Raw genomic sequence first — 21,139 nt, 5'->3', positions numbered from 1 at the left:
TGGGCCCAGATTTCCCACCACCAAGCAGAGCTGGGGTTTTTTCCCCCTAATACTTTATTATAACATTAAATTAACATTTGTTACATTAAATTAACATTTGTTAAGTGGAGTATGGGTGCTGGATGGTAAATCGGGGTTCAGCAACAGATCCCAGGAGAAACTGAGATAGTTGTTACTCACAGTCCTGGAAGAGGTACATGGTACACCTTGAGAGGGGTCTCACTAGGAGTCAAGGCAGGATACAGGCAGAGAGGCTAGACCCAGAGTGCATGCTTTTGTTAGGGTCCATAGGTAGAATGCTTCAAGGTTCCTGGGCCAAGGGAAAGTTGGTCAATCCAACCAAAAGGAGTGAGGTTTTAGTACGCTACGTGGAGATCCTTGTCTGAGGGGTACACAAGGCTTGATTATAAGGGCTGTTGGGAAAAGCCCAATGGGGAGCATAACATTTGCTTGTGACTGCAGGATACTCTGTAAGGCTTGCCTTTGCATGAGGGGCTAGTATGAAAGGCCCTGAAGGCTGTTTGGCCAAACAGAGTAGATGCTGCGACTGCAACAGTATGGTGTAGCTTAGCTAAACTTGACTACCCCAGAGACCCCAGGGCCAGGTAGTTGAAAAGTGACCCAGTAAGTATCACTGTGCCTTCCAAAGTATTACTCCCTCATTTCCCCCGTCAACGCCTGCCTGCCCACAGTGAGTTGGCCAAATTGGACTCAGGCTGTGACAGAGATGTGCAGGGAACCTTCTCTCTCCCTCCTGGGTCATCCTCACCAGTTTATGGTCTAGCTGCCACCCCCAGCTGTGTCTTGACTTGGGACCAGCCTATTCTGCTCTTGGTTTAAAGAACCCGTTTTATGAATGCCTACTCCTTGCTATACCTCTATATCCTCCATGAGTTTTGTAAACTATTTAAAGGTTATTAAATACAGAAAAGTGCAAAGAATGTCACAGAAGTGCCCATGTACCTGCCACCCACAGTGAACATACATGAACTTTCCTATATTCATTTTTATTTTCAAAGAATTGAAAATTGAAGATAAAACTTATATCTATGCATATCTCTCTCCATTCCATCTCCTTGCTCCGGGAGGTCACTGCAGACATGAATGTAACATGAAACCAAGCAATGTTTCAGTTTCTTTGCTCGAGATTTATTTACCCATTTCCCCTTTCAGTGGACATTAGTTATTTCCTGTTTTTCACTGTAATAAACAGTAACTCAAAGTATATCCTAGTATACATCTCTTTCTACTCAACATACAAGAGTTTCTCTAGGTCCATGCTGTCTGACACGATAACCGCTACTTCTATGCCTCTTGAGCCTGTGAAACGTAGGTAGTCTACATTGAGATGTATAAGTGTAAGAAACTCCCTGGCTTTTGAAGCTTTAGTATGAAAAAATACAAAATATTTCATGAATAAGTTTACATTGATTACAAATTGAAGTATTTTAAATATGTTGGATGAAATAAAATGTCATTGAAATTAATTTTATCTGTTTTTAAAATGTGGCCACTAAAAAAAACGTGAATAATATATGGCTCATATACTTCTATTGGGCAGCATCACTCTAGGGTATATAAGTAAATTTGGCATCAGTGGACATGGTGTATGCTGGGTAAATTTTCAAAGTTTTTTTTCATTATGTTTCAGTCCCAGCCCTTTATATAAAGCACCCCTCCCACACACACACTCCCCAGGTTCTTGGTAATCTTTCCTATCCCTGAGCTCCTATGGCACTTAAGTCTGAATGTCTCATTTGGAATGTCAAATACACAATTTTATATTTTGGTTTGTCTTTTCAGGCTGCCTTTTCCCCTTTACATCAGGGGCCATATCTGATGACTTTGCTTCCCCAGCAATAAGCTCAGGACCCCACAGGTTAGAGCCACTTAAATATTTCAGGAAGGTTTAGATGCTCCTGGTATGGGACCTGTCTGCTTTTAAGCTGTGACTCGTCCTGAAATAATTTTATCTTATTCACCTAGAATATGCCTCCAGTTTCTTGTGCATCCAGGCTTCACTCTGCTCCTCCCTAATATGGGTAAATTGCCTGGGAAGTAACATGAGTCTTCTCTCTGCTTCCCTTTCTTTGAAGTAACTACTGCCCATGTCTTTCCAATAAACTTCTCACTTCTAATCGGTTCTGGAGTCTTGGTAACTGGTGAGGCCAGGACCAGTTTCACATGTACAAGGTCATTTAATTTAGTCAGATTTATAAAAAGCTGCTTGTCAAATGACATCACCTTCAGCCATTTTCCACCAGGCTGTACTTGGTTCTAGGAAACATGACATCATGACAGCTTCCTGGGATATAGGAAGCAGCAGAACTGCAAAATACAAGGGCAGAGAGGAATTAAGCTAGAGGTAAGTAAACTGTGATGAAAACTCGAGCTGTCCATACAACATAGACAAGTCCCTTCCTCAGAGCTGGAGCTTTGCATGTCCCTGCAGAATATCATTTGGTGAAATGAAGTAGTGGTTTGTGTTCCTCCACTGGTGTTGGTTCTGGAGGAAAACCTGAGAAATGAGTAAATAGCCACAGAAAGATTATATTAAAGTTGATTTGATTTTTATCTAGACCTACCAGTTGGTCAGAATTGTCTGGGTAGTCTCTTAAACATACAGATTCCCGGGTTCCATCCCAAGCCTACTAAAGCAGAATCTTCAAGGGCAGGGCCTTGGAATCCACATTTCAACAATTTTCCCAGAAGATTCATTTGTAGCTATTTCAAGAGCTGGCATTTGGAGTCACTATTCCTACCCTGGGAGACAGACTCACTGCTCAGATATAGAAGGTTTAAATTAAACATCAAGGGAGAATCCATATGAAGCCCAAGGGGACAATGTGGGATAGAAGCTGGGAGCAGTAGCGTATGAATGGGTCTGGAAATCAGCCCGGGGAGCACCTGCTTTAGCGTCCTGGCCTTAAGCAGAATGCTTCTGATCTGTAAAGCTTCCCTACCCCACCTCCAATCTTTCTTTAGACTTTTTCCATTTGACACTCTCAGCCCAGGATGACTAAGACTTTCAAGAAAATGATTTTTCCTTGCCTATCCAAACTGCTCAACAGTAGTCACTGAGCTGGGTTTTACTTTACATGCCGACCTCCCAAATGTGCCTTTTAAACCTCCAGCATTTTGTCCCATCATCACACTGCCCAGGACACAACTATATTGGTCCCTAACACATTCTGGAAGCTTATTATCTTTTTTACTCATTCTCCTTTCATGGTCCCGAGGTGTATAATACCACAGTTTTTTGTGATTAGTTACTTAAACACACACACACACACACACACACTTAAAGCTGAGTATGTTCTATTCATTCTTTTTTTTTTTAAGTTTATTTATTTATTCATGAAAGACACAGAGAGAGGCAGAGGAAGAAGCAGGCTCCATGTAGGGAGCCTGATGCGGGACTCAATCCCAGGTCTCCAGGATCATGCCCTGGGCCGAAGGCGGTGTTAAACCGCTGAGCCACCAGAGCTGCCCTGTTCTATTCATTCTTGAAAGAAAAGTGATACTGGTCCTTGGTTGTATCTCAATACTTTTAACTTTATTTTTTTTTATTTATTTTTATTTTTATTTATTTATGATAGTCACAGAGAGAGAAAGAGAGGCAGAGACATAGGCAGAGGGAGAAGCAGGCTCCATGCACCGGGAACCCGATGTGGGATTCGATCCCGAGTCTCCAGGATCGCGCCCTGGGCCAAAGGCAGGCGCCAAACTGCTGCGCCACCCAGGGATCCCTACTTTTAGCTTTAAAATGGAGTGTTACCACCTGCTATAAAACCTTAACTCTGAGCTCCTTTGAGAGTTTTGTAAATTATAAATAACTAAACTAAGATTTAATTCTGTACCTCTCAGATTTCCTCATATTTTTAATTTTTTCTTCTGGGCTATCTCAGATTTTCATCTCTTGGTGCCAGGTTAATAATCCAGAGAGTACTTAGAAACCAGGATCTTCATTGCAGGCAAGGGGTCACATGGCTATTCCACAATTTATTCATGTGTTGAATTTTTCCATAGAATTAATAAGACTTCATGCTTCCTTATTGATCACAACTAACTCAGTCAAATCTTTCTGAGGAAAATCCAAACAGAACTCTGGACTCACAGCCAGAAGATGTGGGTTCTCCTCCAAGTGAGACCTTACTCATCTTGTGACCTTAGGCTCATCCCAAATCCCAACGCCTTTCTCACACCCTAACCAAATGAAGACATGAGCTGTTCCTGTCTCACAGGTCTGTGAAGAACTGATGATAAACGTACACAGGGCAGTACTTTGGAAATTATAAAACACCATCTGAAATAGGTGTTATAATTTGTTATTGTCATTGGAGAACAAGAGATGACAAATCTAACAGGAATACTATTTGACTTTATGTCATCCATAAAAATGAGTATAGGAACTTTTTAATAATCAAATTACCATGTGGTGACTTTTAAAAAGTATTTTGAGATGAGGGGAATCCCTTAGGAAAAATATCAAGAAGCTCGTCTTGTTTTATGGGCTTCTGACCCATATGTTGTATTTTCCTTTAGAAACATTTTCCCTTTCTTTGAAATCTGACTGTGACTATTTCCAAGCATCATTTCATGTTAGTGCTTGTTTAATTACAGGGGTAGCCATGTTTACTTCAGGGTTTTTATTCCTGATTTGAGAAGAAATATGGTCACATAGATGTAACTTTTATCATCAACAGACATATAGTAATCTCTTGTTAACTATTGCAGAGGCCAGGGAGGGTATCAAGATTCAAAAGACATGGTCCCTATTTCTCTGGCATTTATAATTTAACTGAAAAAATAAGACATAGAATTGTCTGAATTGGCTGAGTACATAGAATTGTGATGAAAATACAGGTAGTAAATAGCAGCTATGAAGGTATGGTCTGTGCTGTGCATGAGCAGAGTGTGGTGCACACTAAGGAAGTTAGAAATGGTGAAAGAGGAGGTGGACTAGGGAGTGGAAGTCATATGCAGAATTCTTTGAATGCCAGTACACTGTCAGCCATAACTTCCCCAAAACGGCTTATTGCTCCATCCTGTGGGACATCTTCAGAGAGGCCATATGAAACTAGTGCATCTTGAAATGACCCATGGAATGGTTAGGGGGTGCAAACAATTTAACTACTGGACCCTTCCTGTCTCTTGACTCCTATGGTCCCAGTCTGCTCTGTGAGGTGTTAACATCCCTCCACCTCTGAGTTGGGTCAGCTGAGTCAGAGCAGCAGCTGGAGAAGCTAGAGCCTCTACATGCATCCAGTCCAGTGAGGGCAAAGGAGCAGGTTGGTACTGCACATGGGCCTGTGGTGGCTGTAGCAGCAGCAGGTGAGCTTTGTGACTATAGCAGAACCACTGCTGCTGGGGAGCGAGGCAGATGGTCATGGCCTACACTGGGGAGTGGGGGCTTGCAAGCTGGCTCAAGGAGATCTGGGAAGGCACATGAACTGAATCCAGTCTCAAACCGGCATTTGGTGCAAAAGAGGATAGATGCTGGACAAAGAGGAAAAATATATCAATCAATTAGGAATAGGTTAGAGCAATCACTTGTGGGATGTGAGCCTCCATGGGAATAATGGGAGGTAGGAGGCACAGAGTTGAACTTGGACATATTTCAAAAGAAAAGCCTTCTGTGAAATGAATATTCAAGGTAGAGGAAAGAGGAGAGAGAAGATGGAGCAAGTATACATGTTCCTAGAGTGGACCAGAGGCAAGGTCCTTGAAGAGGATCATTCTCTGATGCAGCTCTTCTGGATACATTGGATTATTGTAAGCTCTAGATTGCTGTGTTCAAGAAGTCATTTTGACTAAGTGGTAAAAGCAAAGAAAGTGCATCCTTCCCGTTTTACTTGTGGTGCCCATACCCACTTTATGAGTGCAGTTAGGATTAGGATGTAGAATATCTCAATTCCTGATAAATCCTTCCACCAGACTGTTTTCTGTACTTTGGTCCTGCTGTATTGTGTTATCATAAACCTTCAGTAATAACTGCAGAGCTGTTCCTTTATATTCAAACCATTCTTTTGCACTGGGCCTGTAAGCTCTGGTCACAATGGGTATTTCTTGGGTCTTCTCTGGTGATGATTATCCATTTTTTTCCCCATCATGATCTATCTTGTTCAATATCCTCCCCTGACAAGCAGACATAAGTATAAAGTAAGTTCTAATGAGCTCTTATCCCCAAGACTCTCTTTCCCCAAAAAAACAAACAAACCCTAAAACAGAGGCAAGGTAAACAGTTTGAAACTGGGCTGTCTGTCCAAATGGAGCTACAGGAAGACAAGGAGCCAAGTTTGAAGCCCTAGAAGGTGAGACAGGGGTGCCAATATTGAAAGAATCAAAGATAACATTGGAGAAATGAATCTGGGATGATTTCCAAACTATGCGGATGCCCGAGTTAATGTAGGAGGATAGGACGCACAACTGTAGACAAACTCCCCGGTACTTAACCAACAGAATCAACAAGTATTTGCTCCCCACTCCCCTGTGAAAAATTACTAGATTATTAGGGGGAAATGCACTCCCTTGAAACCCTGGTGAAGGGCAGCATGAGCAAGAATGGACTTTACAGTGTGGACATGGTGCACTGTGTGGAGCTAGCCCACAAACTACATGCCAACAGCTGCCTGACAGATTCCCCCTCTTTGGAGGGTTCACAGCCCTTTCGTTCAGGTGATCCCAGTTCTTAATGTACAACAAGCATTTTTGTGGCTAGGTTTCCACGTGGTGGTCAAAACTAAATCTCTGTGTAAGCTGCTTACCTGAAATCATCATAATTTTCTGACCCACAGAGCTGTAGCTTTCACACTGGGCTAGATTTCTGTGGAACCAAGTTTATGTACTAACCCTGAAGAACTGTAACTTTGGGGAACAAATGACTGAAAAATTGAATTTGAAAAGAGGAGGGAAACAGATATGGAAGAAAGAATTATTAACTAGAACTAAGTTTCTGCCATAATTGATAGCTGGTGAATGCCTAAAATATGTGTACTAAAGATCATGCATCATTTGGGTGTTTCTGAGAAATGCTCTTATTGATTGAATGGGAACTGGGCTTTCCAGTGTTGGGGGGAACTATTCCAATGAACATGGTCATCTCTAATTTCCTTTAAAACTCTTCAGCTTAAAAAATTACCTTTTCAAGGGGCACTTGGGTGGCTCAGTTGGTTCAGTATCCACTCTTGATCCCAGCTCAGGTCTTGGACAGGGAGCCTACTTTAAAAAAAAAAAAAAAATGACCTTGTCGATATATGGTAGGTAACACAGGGATTGTATATGTTTTCTGTAGTGTCCACTTCACTAATACAAATTTTTTTTTATTCCATTTAGAAAATGAGTCTATCCTAGTGTGGATTTTGGAAGCAGATGGATTTGAATATCAGCTCTGTTTTTCATTAGTTTGAGACCTGGGCAAGTTACTTAACCATGTTTATTTCAGTTTCCCCTACAAAATGGGAATGATAATAATTTATAAGTGTGTTATAGAGTTGTAAGAATTAAATCAGATAATACAGGCAAATGGCTTAGAATAGTATCTGACACCCAGGAGGTACCACCATGTGTTACTGGGCTGAAATTGGCCTTGTTAATTCAGTAAAGGGGAACAGGAAAGATTACTCAACTAATAAGCAGTGTAAACAAGATTTCAAAGAAGAATTGGTTACTTGCCTAAGAGAATAAGCTGCTTCAAGCATATTAAACATATTATTTTCCTTATTTAATGTTCAAATATGAATAGAGGTCACTAATTAATAAAGAAGTATCTTTATTAAGCAACTTCAAATAGCTTTGTTTCCATTGCTATATGTAGATGAAAGTAATTAAACTCCATGTTTAGAAATCTTCTACAAATCAATACATGTTTCTAAATGAACAAAATTAGAAATTTCTTTGGATGGAGAAAAAGTATATCCACTCAGTTTGCAAGATTTTAATGCCTTATCTGTAAGATTTTATCTGCTACAAGGCTGGTTTAACAGTCCTCTCATTTTATAGGTAGAGAATTTGAAATACAGACAATTCAGTGACTTGTTCAAAATCACCCTGGGGATCCACAGTGAAGTGCACTAACCCCCAGTCATCTTCCCTCCCAAATCCATCTCATCCATTTTCATTCCAAGTCACTGCACCAACCATTCATTGACCCAAGCCAGTAACACAAGACTTCCTTTGATTCTTCATTCATTCTCATGTTTAGCAGAGATTCATGTCCCTAAAATTTATTGGACCCTCCTTGTGTCTCCTCCCAGTGTCACTGTGTTGGTTTCATTCCTCATCATCAGAATGGTATTTCTCTGGTAGGATTCTCAGTAATCAGACTTGTCTCTCCTCACAATCCTTTTTCCACATCACAGCTGGAGGGAACTTTCCATAAGGAAAATCTGCAAAAGCAAAACCAAAAGAAAGTAAAACAAAATTCTCTAAAATAGTATAGTAATAGAAGAGAACAGGAACATTTTAATGGCTCCCTGGAGCCCTCAGGATGTATTCCAAACTCCTTGCATGACATTTAAGGGTCTTCCTGGGAGAGTCCCTAGTCTTTCACTTCTCTCTTTCTAGAATTCTCTGCTTCCACAATATTGAATTATTTGCAGGAATCCATATGGGGCAAGCTCTGTCCCCTCTCCATGTGTTAACATCAGCTGTAATAGGATTGACAGTCATTTCCCCGCTAACCCCTCCTTATTTTTCTGGTTAAAATGTATTTAATGTACAAGATTCCCTCAGGTAGTGCCTGCTTCCCAGAGAAAATCATCTGAACCGGGTAATCTTTCTCCTATTATCAGATTTGGAGTTTCTCCTCACACCCCCTTCTCTGGAGTGTGAGCTTCTTGAAGGCATGGACCATTTCATGTTAACTTTTTAATCTAACAGACGGGTATTAACAGGTCTGGAACCTGGTTCTGGCAGTATCTCTTCTAAGCTCTTCTATTTAAACTTGCTTAAGCAGAGTCTAGAAGCTATTCAATGTGGACATCTAGTGGCCAAAGGGGGAAATGACTGTTCTTGAGTATTTGTATATATTGTTAATACACATATATTTAAGCTTCACATATGTGCCTTCTGTAAAATTTCTATCACTTAAAGTAATTTTCCCCTGATAAACAATAATAGTGCCTTAATATAATAGTGCCTTAATATATTACCATCTTACTAAATACATTTATATTCTCAAGTAATACATATACACATGGCAATGAGAGAACATTTTGGTACTATTCTTTCTATTTTACTCTGAGCAAATTGAAGTTCATAAATATTAATTAATTTCCCCCAAATTATATGTATCTATGTGTAGAAATTGAAGTTGAGGGGCACCTGGGTGGCTCAGTAGTTGAGCATCTGCCTTTGGCTCAGGTCGTGATCCCGGAGTGCTGGGATCAAGTCCCGCATGAGACTCCCCGTAAGGAGCCTGCTTTTCCCTCCACCTATGTCTCTGCCTCTCTCTATGTGTCTCTCATAAATAAATAAACAAATCTTTAGAAAGAAAGAAAAGAAATTGAAGCTTAATCCAAGACTGGCCTTATAGATATTCCCCTATTATAAAATTTATCACTCTATTATGATTTCTTTTATAGTTTATCTTTGTCCACTTCCTAGTAAAGTGTCCTGGTATATTGTATGTGCATGATACTGGATTGTTGATAAATGTTCTAAGTGAATGCATAATCATCAAGTTCTATCACAAAGAACTTTCCTTGACTCAAGTTGATGCACAGAGTTAAGGCTTGGATACCCCTTTTTGCTTCCATGCATTTTATATGCTTTATCTTTGGTCTTGAAATATCCTCACCCTTCTCAACTTGATAAACTCCTTTCCATACATCAGTTCAAATACTGCTTTCTCTTATAACCTTCCTCAGTATTTCGCTAGGCAGAGGTCAGTGCTTCCTCAATTGTATCCTTCAGCTCACAGACACAGTTCTGGATTAGCACATATCACATTCCTGTAATTACTTCTTTACACATCTGTCTTCTCCTCCAGGCTGTGAGATCTCTGTCAGCATGTCAGGCAGAGTGAACAGTGGTGTCAAAGCAGCCAGCTTTGAATGTGACTGGCAATTTGAGGCATGCCATCTATATCCCAGGGATGCAGCAAGATTAAAGCAGAGTTTCCATAATATGCCAATGAGAATAGTTTTTATAGACATCTGTCTTCAAACTTGGCATATGCATACTGCTTGAGATACAACTCTTCCTAAGGGCTATGCAAGGACAGTTTTAGGAAAATAAACTCCTAAATTCTCAACTTTACTTGTATTTTCTCATAGAAACCAACTCCCTGTGATCCAGACCCTCCCTTTCTCCATAACCCCTCTCCCACATCCCACAGAATAATACACTCCTTACCTGTCCCAAATCTTATGGTGGGAAATTACCAGGAAGGGGTGGGAAGAAATCCCAGGATGCCAAGTTAAAATATTGATGAGGAAGCTGGGGGAGTGAATGACCACTCAGGTGTTTCCAGTTATTTGCTTTTAACAAAGCTGTTAGTTGGTAGATCATTAAATATAATTTTTTGATAATCACCACTCTGTGATTTTTGGTATATAAATTCAGGACAGTTCAAATAATTGAATATGGAGGGTATGTTCATATAATCAATAAGAATTGAATATAACAAAATTCCTTCTATTGCATCTGTATATATGTGTGATAAAGAAATCATTAACTTTATAAACAGGAATAGCAAGAGAATGTATCCTTTAATCTCACATTGGTAATAGTAATTTGTGCATAGGTATATTCTTTGTGGTGAAGGAAAGCTACACTGATCACTTTAAGAGATATATTTCAAATTAAGTTTTTCACTTTTAATATTTAAAAAATATTTTGATCAACTAATAGCTCAATCTATAAGATAATTTTGTAAACATTTAGAACCTTGTTATCCAAGAAATTTAAAAATTTCAATATCTAAGTACATTTTTTGTTGAAAATAATAAGGCAAAAAATTTAAAATCTTTCGGCTAATATATTACACTAGAATAAAATTTTTAGGGGAAAAGTTGGATGGAAATGTAAGTTTAAATGATTGATCATTGCTTGTGTGTGTGTCTGTTGATATATATCTGTATATATACATAGACACACATATATACATACATATACATATATACACATACATAACTTGGGATATAACTATGAAATCACTAACATATTTATGAATTACTGAATTTATTTGAAAGAATAAGGTGAGAGTTTTATTTTTAAATGTTTATATTTATATTATGCAACCCTTTAAACTTAAGGTGAAAAAATTTAGAATAGCTTTTTAAATATATGGGAGTGCACAGTTTTTTCAGAATTCCATCAAGGAAAGCAATAGGAAAGGAAACTGAAGATTTTTGCTGTGGCCCACAGCCAGCCACAGAAGGCACGGGTAGGTCTGGAGCAGACTTGGTCATGCCTGAGTTTTGTGCCTCTTCACACATCTGGAGTCTGACATGCTTGCCAGAATTCCAGGAGGGCTGCTTTGCCTTTGTAGAAATTCCTCCTTCCTTCACCCCTATTCTATCTTTGAAGATCCAACTTAAGTATTACCTCCTCTGACACCATCCCCATAGCATAATCCACTGGAATTTTGCTTTTTGGGGTTTTTTGTTGTACAGTAAACATATGATTTTGTATCATCTTTCTTTGTCCTCAAATGTTGCAGAGTTGGTCTTGAATCTACAAGAATGTTCAGTATTGTAGTCTCCTCAAGGGTAGGCACCACATGTCTCTGGTGTCTCCTAGAAGACCCTACTTGGCACAGGGAGACACACTTAGCACATATGTGATCAGTCTGCAGCTTTGCAGGGAGGGCAGGGACATCATACTGCTCCTAGTAGAGCTTGTGTGAAAAGGTGGATAAAGGCAAAATTATGGGTTGCAGACTCAGCCAGTTCCAGGTTCTCAAAACTCTCTACCTCCTATTGGTTCCTTATCCCTGTGAGCCACAGAACTCCCTTTCCTCAAAGAGGGATACTGTATATAGTGTGATTATTATGAGGCCTCACCTACAATGGGCGCTCCTTTTGGGGCAGACCCCTTCCCCTTCCCTGTCCACAGTGTTAAGGAAACAGAGAATTAGGCTCTACATCAAGTACATGTATGTAATTGCATGTATGTATGAAGTATGTATGTATGTATGAAGTATGAAGTACATGTATGAATTGTATGTATGAAGTAGTTGTAAGACAGTCCTGTCATTCACATTCTCCAGCTTACAGCAAATAATTTTGACTCAGGCAAGACCAAGTCTTGAGTAAATAAGTGTTGTTAAGAGGAAAAAAAAAAAGATGTAGTTTAAGTCTGCTCAAATGGGTTACCCTAGAAGACTGAGTCAGTCTGACTAATAAGCTTGCCATTTATTCCTGTGCAGTAGGGAAGGCCTGAGAAATTCAAGGACCATCCTAACTGGTTATGGTACTGAATGTCACCAGCTGAATTCATGCACTGGAAACTCATCATGCTTGCTATGATATAGGCATAGTCAAAAAGTGTATTATATTTAAAAAATCTCTTACCTCTTTGACCTAAACAATAAGAGGAAAAACTCACCACACTCCTATACCCTGATGGATCCTCCCTCACATCTCTGCACTGTCTCTCTCCTGGATAGCATGCTACTAGTTTATTTGTTTGACTTGATTACATGATCTTTCTTATCCAGTGGACTGTCAGTTCTAGGAGGTGCTTGTGTCACTCCCTTCTTTGTACTTACTTGCTAGCACACTGATTGACACATATAGATAAGCAGTAAATAGTTACTGGATAAATAAAAAAAAGAATGAATGACAACTAAAATTATCCTGGCTTATTGCTTTAATAATAAGGGCTTATTTATTTATCTGTAGAGTATAATGGGATTTGCAAATACAACATATTTGCAGCAAGTTTGTCCCTAAGAAGAATTAAATCATATTCAAGGTACATTAACTAAAAGTTGAAGGCCAAAAACTATATTCTAACATTTAAAGGTAACTATATAATTACCATTATATTTGATAAGAATGTAAACTACATAAAACCAACAGTATCTAATCTCATTAGAGTCTCATTATGCTACTATCTTTAGGTTTTTGGTTTCCCTCTGGGAAAATTATCAGTTAAAGTAATGACAGTATCACTCTTTAGGTAAAAATTTAGTGAGGTGAAAGTTGATGCTTAGTTCTGAAGGCAGCATATCCAACTTGATATTTTCCTTGCCTTCAGAATTACTTAATATAATCTGAATGTAAGTCCATTATTTGTTGCTATAGCACTACTTCCTGAAATATTTCCTTCTACCATATTCCAAAACCTTGTCTTCTTCCAGTCACTTACGTATTTATTAAATATTCATGTATTCAATGAACATTTATTGAATACCACAGGCATCAGACACGGGGAATTATGGTGCTCCCCTCCCCACCAAATAACAAATCTGTCCTGGTTTATAAATGAATATTATCTGTATTTTGCCAAAGGCTTTTTTTTTTTTTTTTTAAGATTTTATTTATTCATGATAGTCACAGAGAGAGAGAGAGAGAGTCAGAGACACAGGCAGAGGGAGAAGCAGGCTCCATGCACCGGGAGCCCGATGTGGGATTCGATCCCGGGTCTCCAGGATCGCGCCCTGGGCCAAAGGCAGGCGCCAAACCACTGCGCCACCCAGGGATCCCCTCCAAAGGCTTTTTGAATCTAGAATCTCTTCATTTCACACCATTACAGTGAAAATTTTATAATGCGAAGGAATTTTCAATTTTATGAAAACAAAACTAAAGTCTAAAGATATTGTATGAATTGCCAAAGTCACAGAGCTATTTAGTGGGGAACTGGGATCACTCCAGGCTTCCTGGAGCCCCACTCCAACACTCCTACCTACTTATCTGGCACAGGTCTTATTTTCTTTTTTTTTTTCTTTTTTTTAAATTTTTATTTATTTATGATAGTCACAGAGAGAGAGAGAGAGGCAGAGACACAGGCAGAGGGTGAAGCAGGCTCCATGCACCGGAAGCCCGACGTGGGATTCGATCCTGGGTCTCCAGGATTGTGCCCTGGGCCAAAGGCAGGTGCCAAACCACTGTGCCACCCAGGGATCCCCACAGGTCTTATTTTCATTCTCTGTTAGAATCACTTTTTCTACAGTCTATCTTGATTCACTCATTCAACAAATATTTATGCCAGTGTGTTCTGGGGTGCTCACAATTTCATTTTCTCTCCAACTTCTGCTCATGACACCTCGTAGTTTTAATCTCTGTTAATGTCATCACTCTCAACCCATCACATAGGTTAGAAATCTCCAAGTTATTCTTGACTCCTTTCTCTCCCTCCCTCTTCACATTCAATAAGCTGATGGGTCTTGTTGATATTAATCACCAAATGTTCCTGGAATCCAGACTTTGCCATTCATATCTTTAAAAGTACTCTAATTTAGGCCCCGTCATTCATGCTTGGACGACTGTAGTAGCCCTCAAGCTGGTCTCCATGCACTGGCCTGGGATGGGAGTTCTATACCACTGCAGGAATGAGTATTTTTTCAGAATAAAAAGGAGGAGGAGGAAGAAGAGAACTTAACTGTTGTCACTTCACACTTAGAAAACATGACAGTAAAAAAAAAAAAAAAAGAAAGAAAACATGACAGTAACAGGTTTATAATTCATCATTTTATACAGGAAAAGTGGTTTTAATTTTGTTTTTTAAAGAACAAAGAAACAAAAACCTTTAGCAAGAAATCAAAAGCCTTTCTCCAATGGCTTCATTGGCTCCTTCTTATTATTTCTTAAGATATTTTATTTATTTATTTATTTATTTGACAGAGATAGAGTGAGAAGAAGCAAGGGGAATGGATATAGGACTTGATCCCAGGCCCCAGGGATCATGACCTGAGCTGAAGGCAGTTGCTTCATGGACTGAGCCACCCAGGGGCCCTTCATCTGCTCCTTCTAACCTCCTTCTTTATATCCTCTGAGCCCTGGTACCTCTGAATCCTGCCATTTTTAGACCCTTACATGTTCTCCATGCTCTGGTACATAATTCTTAATTATTCCTGGAATGCTTCTCCGGCCTGGTTCACAAAGGCCCCCCGTTCTGTGACTCCCATGATGCATTTACACCTCCCACCTCTTACTGTTGTTTTCACAACTGGGTTCCCTCCAAGCATCTAGATTTCTGCATTTCTGTTATCCCTAAACCTCTGGTGTTGGCAAAGAGACTGGCACATAACTGTAGATGCTCAACAGAAACTTGTTGAGTGAATAAATTACTCTCTGGAAAGAGACAGGGAAATAAATGAATAATGCTGTTTAAGTATACGCAGAGAAGTCCTCACTACCTTGTCAGCAATCTTGCTCAAGAACAATTCATAGGCTGACATCTGCTTAGCAGAAAGGCTAACCCAGCCCCCTGCATACTTTTACCTTAACTTTGTCAGTTCACTCTTTTGAAACCCACTTCAGTTTCACCTTTAATCCTGAGTCAGATGCAACTGAGAAAAGGTCAAATCAAATGAGACTCAGTGACTCTGTTGACTGTCTTCAGAGTTTCTCTCTGGCAGAAAGTTTAACACAGTAGCTGTATCATTGGGGCGGTGCTGGCTTTAGGGCTTTTATTTTTGTCCTGCTGCAATCCATCTGCCATTTGTTTTCTTTTCTGGGTAAATGTGTTTCCAATAAAAGTTCCTGGGGACTGTGAGGCATTATTCCTCTTAGATATGTCACTCTTAGAGCACCTTGCTAGTTCCAGACACTCTAAAATATCTCCAGTGGACAGTGTATCCTCTGTTCTGTCCATCTGCCCCTGCGCCATGTTATACTGTCCCACTTTCTCTTCTTACAGGGATCGTTTCCATTACCACCCTAACCGTGCTGGCCTATGAACGTTATATTCGCGTGGTCCATGCCAGAGTGATCAATTTTTCCTGGGCCTGGAGGGCCATTACCTACATCTGGCTGTACTCACTGGCATGGTCAGGAGCGCCTCTGCTGGGCTGGAACAGGTACATCCTGGATGTACATGGACTAGGCTGCACTGTGGACTGGAAATCCAAGGATGCCAACGACTCTTTCTTTGTGCTTTTCTTATTTCTTGGCTGTCTGGTGGTGCCCATGGGTGTCATAGTGCATTGCTATGGCCATATTCTCTATTCCATTCGAATGGTAAGTTGAAACTGCAAATGCCCCTCCCCTAAACCCTTTTCAGGGTGGAAAATTCTGTGTGGAAGAGAACCAAACTCTTCCTACACGATTAGTGGTTGTCTGCAACTAGAACAGTTCTAGGGACTTCCCACTCGATAGAATTGTGCACTGAGTCACTCTAAAAGACCAATGAAGAATAACATCTACTCTTTCTTTGCCACTCTCTAAACCACAAGGAGGAAGGAAAGGTATTCTAGACAGACAAAATCAGTAACAACCAAGAACACCTGCATTCTCTAGCACTCTTAGAATTAAAGAACTCTAACCAAGGAAATTCCACACTTCCCATAATTTTATTCATTCAAAGGTCACATAAACCCATGAGAGCTTAGTGCCCATATTTTGTCCGGAAATCACTTCTGAATCGTAAAGCACAAGAACAGACCATAAGCAGGTTTCCCACTGAGTGCTAGCAAGGAGTCTAGAGTGACAGTGTGGGGCACACTCCACATGCCAGTCTCCTGCTTTGGCCATATATGTTTTTCTTGCTCACTCACTGTGTCTTCCTGTTTGTGTCTTCCTTCTTGAGAACCTCTGCTCATCCATCTCCTGTGCACCCTGCTAAGCGCTTACCTTCTAACTTCCACCTTTAAAAAAAAAAATCAAACTTGGCCACATGCATCACTTTAAATCATTACCCACTGCCCTCAACTTCCACATTTGAACTTACTTCAAACACCTATTTTGTAAAAATAAAAAAAAAAATCCCCACATCAATCTAATGATTGTTTTTACCCATGCCTGTAGTCAAGCTACAAAGAGGAGCTGGAGGAAAGTCCCTCCTCTGCCCTGCCCCAGATTCCCAGTGTCCATACCCAGATGTACTCTCATCAGTGTTTAGTACGTTTGGATCCCTAGATGGTCCACTCTCACTACAAATCCTCAGTGCTCATTTTAATCTCTTGTCCTATCCCCCATTCATTCTAACCAAATAATCATGCTTATTTATTGGGCAAAAGAAAACCATTATCAAGAAATTTCTCAATTCCCTGTCCCTCTTTATATAATCCTCTCTGTTCAGGCTCATTCTTAGGTCTCTCTCTTCAGTTATGGGGTCGTGGAAGAGATCTTAGGACCAAGCTGACCCTAGATTCTGCTTTTCCCCCCAATCCCATTCTCTGCCCTAGGGACTGCTCTTAAATAATAGTTTCCTCTTTAAATCACATCTCCAATCTCTCTCTTACCTCTGGCTCCTTCTCTTTAGCTAATTTAATACAAAGCAAAATCTACTTTTGACTCCATCTGGCTATCAATTTATTGCTCTCCTCACTGGGGCCAGGCCGCTCAAAGAACCATTGGTGGTTTTGATGCTATATTACCACTCAATAAGCATTCATTTGGCCAAAATTTTTGAACATATAGAATGCACCAATTACTTACTATTATGAGCTGAATGTTTCTGTCTCCCCAAAATTTATATATGGAAGCCTTAACCCCCAAATGATGGTATTGGAGATGGGGTCTTTGGGAGGTAATTAGTGTCATATGATGTCATCAGAGTGGGGTTCTCATGATGAGATCAGTGCTCTTATAAGAAGAGGAACAAAGACCAGTGGCTCTCTCTCTTGTTTCTCTGTGTTTCTTTTGCCTCCTTCCATCCATCTCTCCATCCCTCCCTCCAACTCTCTTTCCACCATATGAGTACACAGAGAGAAGGAGCAATCTCAAAGCCAAGAAAAGGAGTCTCATACTGAAACCTACCTTGCTGACACCTTGACCTTAGATTTCTCAGCTTCCAGATTTGTGAGAAATACATTTCTGTTGTCTGAGGCACTCAGTCATATCATTATGGAAGTCCATCCTGACTAAGACATTTACTAAGCTCTGAGGGTACAATGTATATAAGATATAGCCCCTGCTTCAAAGAGTTTGTAGTTCAATAAATTTCACCTAACATATATTTTCTCAACTCCTTGCAAATTGGAGCCTCCTTCCTTAAGCACACTGTCATAGAAACATCCACCATTAAGGCAATCGATGATCTCTCAAGTGTTAGATCCAGTGGATACATTTCTCTCTCTTTTTTCTTTTCTGGTATCCATGGCATTTGACACTTGTGGCATTATTAACAACTTCCACTGAATTGTGTTTTTCTCCTCTGTTTCTAGGACCCCATTCTCTTCTATTGCTGTTGCTGACTTTCTGGCCCATCTTCTTGGTCTCTGCCAAGGGAGGCTTCTGGTGGGCCTCCCAGCATTCTGAGTGTGTAGATTTTTTCTCATACTACACATTGGCCTTAGGCCTCTCATATGCTCTTAGGATTTCCCCTTCTAACGATAGGTTGGTGACTTTGGAATCTCTATGACCCAGGGTGTTCTGACCTCTGTCAGTTCCCATGGTCAGATGCCTATTGCACACCTCTACTGGAATGGGCCCCAGACTTATCAGATTCTATGTGCATAAAGACAAATTGGTCATCTTTCCCCCCAGATCTGCTACTCCTCCATTCCCTTTCTCAGTGAATGGTCACTATGCCTCAGCCAGAAGTGAGAAAGTAATATTTGACTATTCCTCATCCTAGTGAGTCTCCCCCTACACTCAACCAATTATCTATTTTCATCTATTCAACCTTCTATTTTTCATTACATCCTTTTCCCCCTTCTCCTGTTGCCACAGGCTGAATTCAAAAGGGCCTTAGTTTTTCTTTCTTTATTCTTGCTTTCTTCTAATCCATTTTCTCCATACTTCCATCAGAGTAATTGTTCTCAAATGCAAATTTTCTCCTATCACCGCCCAGCTTAAAATCCTTTAGAGGTTCCTCTGCTTTGATGATTAAAAATAAAGCCTCCAAGTGTGACTACCAAGGTCCTGCATGGTCATCTCTTGTCTGTGTGTCCAGCTTTATTTCTTCACATGCCTTCCCTGTTGTCACCTCAGGCTCCAGTCAAGTGCAATATTTCTTGTTCACAGAACTTGACATGTGTACTTTTACCACTTTATCATAGCACACTTCCTGTCCATGGAACACTCTGTCCTTCCTCTTTACCTGGCTGCCTCCTGCTCACCACAGAAGGCTGAGCTCCATATCTTCTTGACTTTACCTATGTCTGAATCCATTACCCATCCTATATATTCCCATAGCCCTTTTTGGTCATCTCCCTCATGACATGTATCACCTATGAAAGCAGTCTGTGTGCCTGTTGCCCTCAACATACAGTGAATTCCTTAAAAGCAGAGACCCAGTCTTATTTATCTTTTGTACTTATAGTTGGAACAGTACTTTCATACAATAGTTGATCAGAGATTATTTTTGGAATGAGTTACAGTGTCCACAGGAAGGGGAAGTGGTACAAGTGTGATGAGATTTGACACTAGACCACAATATTCTCCACTCATAATCTGGTGACACCAGTACTTCTCTTTACTTATCCAGAGGGGTCACTCGTAGCAGTGATCAAGACATAGCTTTTCATATGAGAAGAGGACTCAGAGTAAAGTTTTTGAAAATCTACAGGTGTCCAGATCAATAAGCACTATTTATATAGGCAGAGAACACTTTTTATGGAGAATGCTGGGGGATTTGTTATAAATGGTTCATCCTTTAGAACAAATTAAACTGTGCATATGCTTTTGCTTCATCCATAGAAATTTTGAAAAATACCCACAAATCATTGAATAAATAGGGTGAAGTAGAGCTCTTTATTTGGAAAATGTTGAAAGAACAGAGTAAAGTAATAGAGAATGATAAAGCAGAGAGGCCAAAAGAGATAAATGAAAAATAATGAAAACTTCACATATACAAATCCAAATAATCCAAAATGTTAGTCAGAACTGTATCCTTATATCAAGAAGAAACTGGGCTTTCCCAGCCTAATATTTCTTTAAATTAACTTCTCTAGCATGCATGTAATTCCAAGATGATAAATGAGTGCTCTGCTTTGATAAATGGTGAGAGGATGGGGACTGAATTGCCCAGAAAGGGTAGAGACTGTGGGGGCCCTTGATGGTGGGGAATTGGGCTGATGATTGAGCCCAATTGAGCTGATTGAGCTGTGGTTATATTACTCATTAACTGAAACTCTGAGGAGCCTAAAATCATGATTTCAAATATTCTGTAATATCTTAAAAGTACAAATGCAGGTAAGTATGTTATTTTCAAATATAACTCCAATGTAAATAAATATTTAATCTTGAACATAATCCCTCAATGTCATGTGTGTAGAACTGGGACCCAACTTCTGTTAGGTCTAATTCATTTGAACCTCCTTTAATCTTGACTCTTAGAGGAAGTAATTGATTGCTTAATGTCACACAGGGGGCAAAAGTGGTGAATCTGGAATATGGGCCCAGACCTAATTCCAAATTGAAAGCTTTTACTACAACTCCGCAACACTCCTAAAAACTCTAGGGAAAATCTCCCACCCCCAAAAAAATGCTGTTCTGAAAATAGAATAATATCCTATCACATTAAATAAAATTTACTTTAAATAAATTTTTAAAAAATAGAATTGCAGGGATGCCTGGGTGGCTCAGTGGTTGAGCACCTGCCCCTGGCTCAGGGCATGATCCACGGTCTCAGGATGGAGTCCTATGTCGGGCTCCCTGCCTGAGCTCTGCGTCTCCCTCTGCCTATGTCTCTGCCTTTCTCTCTCTGTGTCTTTCATGAATAAATAAATAAAATCTTAAAAAGATAGAATTGCACACATAGGTAATAATATCTGACTTTGCAACCATGCCTATACATCCCCTCTACTCTATAGAAATTCAATCATTTTAATTATCCATATTCTATTCTGTAAATATGAATACGTGATTCTACTAAGAATATAGTTTCTTTTTTTTTTTTTTTTTTTTTTTATTTATGATAGTCACAGAGAGAGAGAGAGAGAGAGAGAGAGGCAGAGACACAGGCAGAGGGAGAAGCAGGCTCCATGCACCGGGAGCCCGATGTGGGATTCGATCCCGGGTCTCCAGGATCGCGCCCTGGGCCAAAGGCAGGCGCCAAACCGCTGCGCCACCCAGGGATCCCT

The 21,139-nt window shown here is 40.0% G+C and overlaps 1 protein-coding gene across 2 annotated transcripts in view; it reads left to right on the top strand.

The window, feature by feature from the left end:
- Window positions 1-21,139, top strand: part of OPN3 (opsin 3) — a 49,456-nt gene that overhangs the window by 17,150 nt on the left and 11,167 nt on the right. For both annotated transcript variants that reach the window (XR_005362180.1, XM_038542683.1), the window contains exon 2: window positions 15,811-16,130. Coding sequence is in view for 1 of the 2 variants with exons in the window: in XM_038542683.1 (XP_038398611.1) it covers window positions 15,811-16,130 (320 nt within the window). In the remaining variant the exon portion in view is untranslated. The remainder of the gene's footprint in view (window positions 1-15,810; window positions 16,131-21,139) is intronic.

This window comes from Canis lupus, chromosome 7 (assembly GCF_011100685.1).
Source record: "Canis lupus familiaris isolate Mischka breed German Shepherd chromosome 7, alternate assembly UU_Cfam_GSD_1.0, whole genome shotgun sequence".
Taxonomy (NCBI): Eukaryota; Metazoa; Chordata; class Mammalia; order Carnivora; family Canidae; genus Canis; species Canis lupus.
The sequence above is the reverse complement of the archived record's forward strand: the minus strand, read 5'-3'. Positions and strand labels throughout refer to the sequence as shown.